Genomic DNA, 5,465 nt, shown 5'->3' with positions numbered 1-5,465 from the left:
CCAGATGACTCGGCCAAAGCAAAATTTGAAACTCTAGATACTTATCTCGAGTTTTTAAATAAACCCTATACCTCGGGGATTGAAGAGAGATAAATCAACCTTAGACCTCATATAGATAAAGGTAAATCTAAGGTTGATACTAATGAATATGTGGTTCCTCCAGGTATATCAACATAATTGAGAGAAATTGAAAATAAGAATAGACATTAACCCAATCATAATTTGGGTTGATGTAGCAGGAAAATATGTTAAGATATGTACGAAACCAAATTCATGTGCAAATGAGGTCAATGCATGGTATGAATTCTGGGCTCCTGCCTCAGTTTATACTACATCACCCATCTTCCCAGAAATTTCAAGATTACTTAAATGGATTCAGGAAGCAGTACATGAGACATGGACACACAATGACTATTTGGCTAGATGAGATATTATGGAGGTATATTTTTTTCAATACAACACCAGAACCAGTAGGAAAATGCTTACATGAAGCATTTCCTTTTATCAAGCTAAGGAAGCCATATACAAATATTAAAAAATTTATCAAAGATCCTCTGACCGAAGAAACACCACTTGTTGCTTCATTAACTGAATATGACATCTCTACAAGAAGAGCATGAGGTCTATGGGTCTATTTAACCGAGGCGGACAAAGTCAACTTTTCATCCTCTTCCACAAGAGATTACTATGTATTAATAAATTATATGTTTGAATAAAAAGATCAAGGCTTACTGTCCCTCTCATATATTATTTTCAAATCGAACTACTTTACATTACACTATGAGGTAGGAAACGAAACATGGTTGTGCTAGGTGTTGTTGAATATAACTACGTCAGGAATCTGTTGCGATTGTGTGGTTGGACTGTGAGAAGCATTGTATAAAACTTGATGGGTACAACCCGGTGGCACTCCGGTTAAAGAGGAAAACTTTTCAATTTATTTTACGGAAGAATAACGAGTCATTTTTTTTAAAAAAATCAATCATATGAAGCATGGTATATAGGCTGTAAATATTGTGTAGTTGCATGTCTTTAGGCTATATGTCTTTAAGAATATGCTTGATAGATGCAACAATGTCACGTACCATCATTATGAAGATTGAGAATTTTTTTGAAAAATTTAAAAAATTAGAGAGGTCAAATAAATATTTGGAGAACAAAGAGTGAAGAGAAATTATTTATATTTAAAAATGTGGAGTTGTAATAGTCTGTCCTTATTTGTAAAGTAAAATATTTTTCCCATAATATTTATATATTATATCATAGACATGCAAATGTTGCAATACTACATACATATACATATGTTATAAGTGAGTGTATATTTAAAAATATCAAAATTTGAAATTTATTAATCCCGATTTAAGATAATTCCATTTGTACACGGCGAGGGGGGGGGGTTGGGGGGGTCGTTTCTGCTGTAAAATGGAGTTTTCTTCTGTAAATTCTTTCCTACATCACTCATACTGTCTACTGATCACTGTAATGTAACATAGAGACTTGTTGGGTTTGCGTATGTCACACAACACTGAAAATGACTAATTAAAGCGCAGAGTAAGAGTTTCCTGAACTCTCTCACATCGGACTGTGCCACCGTTTTTGTTCAAAAGAACCCACCCCCTGTTCTGGAAATCATAGATCTTCGCTGCAAGAACATCTGCCTTGCCTTCCAACATGTCTACCAAATCCAAGTAAGTGTTCTTTACTGGGTGGATCTAATGTGGGATTTCCTTGATTTTCTTGAGTTTGAGTTTGAGTTTGGTTTTTTGCTCGAATGTTGGTTTTCTGAACTTGCTGTGGTTGATTACTTGTTGTTTGTTTCACTCAACTTTCTGTCTTCCCTCAAAAGACGGGTTTATTTATTTATTTTTTTTGGAATTGCATTTGGTGCTTGCGTTGTTTTGCTTTTTTATCATGAAATGGGATCTCGACTTGGGACTTAAAAGAATTATGGTTTCTGCTCTCATAGATCTGCTTCATCCGAAACTCCCAATACTAAAGCAACACCTGTAGCCTCTCGTCTCAGCAAATCGAGCGCAGGAGTGGCTAAGTCGGGCACTGACTCGGCTACTCGGCGCCTTTCGGTTGATCGGTCTCCGGCGTCTGTTGCATCAAAGACTACACTGAGTCGGCGGTCTCCTAAGCTCAGTACCAGTTCTGATGTGAGTTCCAGCATATTTACTATTAAGCTTAGGAGCAATCTGCATTTTGGTGAGAAATAGTGAATTGTGGGTGAAAATTGCATTGATTAAAAGAGACAGCTTGCAGCAAAATTTAGACTTTTATCTGAAGAATGAGCTATGATTTGTTAATGTTCTTTTCTTTTTCTACTTCTCAGAATAAGGCGACCCAGGTTTCGAAACCATCAGAAGTTCAGGTGGAGTATGACTTAGCTAAAGAAGATCTGCAGAAGACTAAAGAGAAGTTGTTAATTGTTGAGAGTGAAAAGTCAAAAGCTCTTGATGAATTGAAAGAAGCTCTGAAGTTGGCTGAGGAAGCAAATGAGAAGCTCAGTGAGGCTTTGGCGGCTCAAAAGCTGGCAGAAGAAAATTCCGAGATCGAAAAGTTTCGAACAATTGAGATGGAGCAAGCAGGAATTGAAGCGGCTCAGAAAAAGGAAGAAGAATTCCTCAGAGATCTCGAAGAAGTTAGAAACTTACATGCCATGGAGGCCACTGCCCTTCAATCCGTCACTGAAGAACTCCATAAAGTGAAAGAAGAACTTGGTAAAACGGGAGATGCAAAGAATTTGGCGCTTAGCCATGCTGAAGAGGCGACAAAATTAGCAGAGTTGCATGCTGAAAAAGTTGAAGCTCTATCTGCCGAAATAGCCCATTTGAGAAATACGCATGCTTTGAGAGCCGAAGAGGAGGCTAATGAGAAAAATACATATGTGTCGGAGTTGAAATTAGAGATAGACTCTCTGAGACAAGAACTTGAGAAGGCGAAAATTTTTGAGGTGGAGTTAGCAGAAAAAGAAGCTAACTTAGAGCAACTCAATGTTGATCTGGAAGCTGCGAAAATGGCTGAAAATTATGCACGTAGTTTACTGCAGGAGTTGCATGAGAGGGTCGGGGAACTAGCTACTCAAGCTGATCAAGCAAAGAGACTGCAGAGATCTGCATCAGAATCCCTGGAATCGGTCATTAAACAATTAGAAGGAAGTAACAACTCACTGCACAATGCAGAGTCTGAGATCTCATCGCTCAAGGAGAAGGTGGTCTTGCTAGAAATCTCAATTGTACGTCAGAAGGGGGATCTTGAGGAATCGAGACACCTCGTTGAACTAGCAAAAGAAGAAACTTCTGAAATGGTGAAAAGGGTCGAATCTCTTATCTCTGAGCTTGAGTCAGCGAAAGAAGAGAAAATTCAGGCCTTAAACAATGAGCAGGTCTCTGCTTCCAGTATACAAACTTTATTGGAAGAAAAAAATGATCTAATAAATGCGTTGGAAAATTCTAAAAACGAAGAAGAGAAAAGCAAGAAGGCCTTGGAAAATTTAACGTCTGCCTTACATGAAGTTTCTTTAGAAGCAAGAGCTGCCAAAGAAAAGCTATTGTCTATACAATCTGAGAATGACAACTATGAAATTCAAATACAAGATCTGAATTTGGTTCTGAAAGAAACAAATCAGAGGCATGCAAGCATGCTTAGTGATGCCAAACAAGAGATTGATGGTCATGAAAATGCAATCAAACGGTCAAAGCATGATCTCCATAATTTGATGGTCGAGTGGGAGCAAAAGGAGATTAATTTGATAAACAGTGTGAAGAAATCTGACGAAGAGTGCTCTTCTTTGAAAAATGAAATAAGCAGGCTGTTTAATTTGTTAAAAATTGCTGAAGAAGAAGCTTGTGATGTGAAGGACGAAGGGGATCGATGGAAAAAATCTTACAAGGAAGCTGAATCAGAGTTGATTTCTTTAAAGGAAGTCATAAGCAAAGCAGAAGCTGAGAGCATGGGATTGAAAACGAGTTTGACCGACCGGGAAAATGAATTGCATAATATTTGCCAGAAGAATGAGGAGCTGCAGGATAGAGAAGCGGCTTCTCTGAAAAAGATTGAGGAATTATCCAAGTTGTTTGAGGAAGCTTTGGCTAAGAAGCAAGAAGAGGAACACGGTAAGCTGACTGAGACTGAAAAAGATTACGACATGCTTCCAAAAGTTGTGGAGTGTTCTGAACTAAATGGCTCAGGAGACATGAAGCCTAAGGTGGAGATTAAATCTCAAAAAAATGAGCAACCCGTGAAGGAGAAGCTAGGTGAAGTTACTGACTTTAGGGACAATGAACCTGTTCAAAGAGATTTCGAATTTGACACCTCGAACGGGAAATTGAAAAATTCCAACATCAAAGAAAAGGCAAACAATGAGCCTGCCGAAGTTGATCACAAGATGTGGGAAAGCTGCAAGATCGAGGCGAAAGACTTGCCTCCAGAAGAAGAGGCTGACCAGGAATCTTTCGAGGACGAGCTGGAGTCGAGAACTGAGAGTGGTGATGGCGATGAACAGATGAATGGGTTGTCCTCGGCAGAGAATCTTGACAGTGGTGAAAGCTCGCCATCGAAGCAGCTTCTTAGCAAGAAGAAGAAAGGTTTGGTTAGCAAGTTTGGAAGCCTGCTGAAGAAAAAGGGTACTGCCAAACAGAAGTAATACCTCAAAATATCGATTCCAGTTATTGCCTTCCCTTGGATAGATGCTCCATTTTATACAATTCTTGAATATGTTTGCTTGCTGCATGGGTTTGCTTCTTCTTGTTTCCCCGTACAGGCTGAATATGGAAAAGGCATTGCAATTATTATTATTAATTTTTTTTTCCAACTGTTTGACTATGTGATTAGCCATGTCAAGTAATCTCATGTATGTGAATTGACTTTGTTAACTCTTCTTGTCACTGCTTCTCTTTGAATCCCGATCTTTCTCTCTTGGTTTGTCGAAATTTCAAGAAGTTGAGGATTATATATATTAATGCTTTGTAGGTTCCATATGTTATATAACTTGTATGTGGTCCAATTATTGATAAATGACCTTTAAAACCTTAAACATGTCGCAGTCGGAAAACGTTTAATCAAATCCAAAGATTTAAAGCACCTTGTCTGCAAGCATAAGAATCCCGTTTATGGTATTATAGTAGGTTTGTCGTTTTGAAAAACTTACATTTTAGTTTCAGAGTTACTTTACCACTATGTAAAACATTTTCTTCAAGCCCTCCATCTCTTTTTTATAATTTCTTATCTTAAATATTGTCTTACCACATCTGATATGTCTCGACTAAACTTACAACCTTTTACTTCTAGTATTTCTCGCCAAGATTTAAGAAATCATTCAAAATCAAGAAAAGTAACTTTATTCTTTTCTTTTTTTTGGAAAACACAAATCTATTTTGAAGAAATCCTAGCTTTGAAATGATTAAATTTAGTTATCAGCCATCAAAATTTCTGGCTACGATTTTGTTTTCTTACCAGTGTCC

At 37.7% G+C, this 5,465-nt stretch overlaps 1 protein-coding gene across 1 annotated transcript; it reads left to right on the top strand.

Moving 5' to 3' along the window:
- Positions 1–1,375: 1,375 nt before the first annotated feature.
- On the top strand, positions 1,376–4,923 carry LOC142532608 (WEB family protein At3g02930, chloroplastic). Its single transcript, XM_075638925.1, has 3 exons — positions 1,376–1,688; positions 1,967–2,159; positions 2,336–4,923. Exons 1-3 carry the CDS (start codon positions 1,672–1,674, stop codon positions 4,646–4,648), a joined length of 2,523 nt encoding a protein of 840 aa, XP_075495040.1. The 5' UTR covers positions 1,376–1,671; the 3' UTR covers positions 4,649–4,923.
- Positions 4,924–5,465: the final 542 nt, after the last annotated feature.

The sequence above is a fragment of the Primulina tabacum genome, chromosome 18 (assembly GCF_025594145.1).
Source record: "Primulina tabacum isolate GXHZ01 chromosome 18, ASM2559414v2, whole genome shotgun sequence".
Lineage (NCBI taxonomy): Eukaryota > Viridiplantae > Streptophyta > Magnoliopsida > Lamiales > Gesneriaceae > Primulina > Primulina tabacum.
The sequence above is the reverse complement of the archived record's forward strand: the minus strand, read 5'-3'. Positions and strand labels throughout refer to the sequence as shown.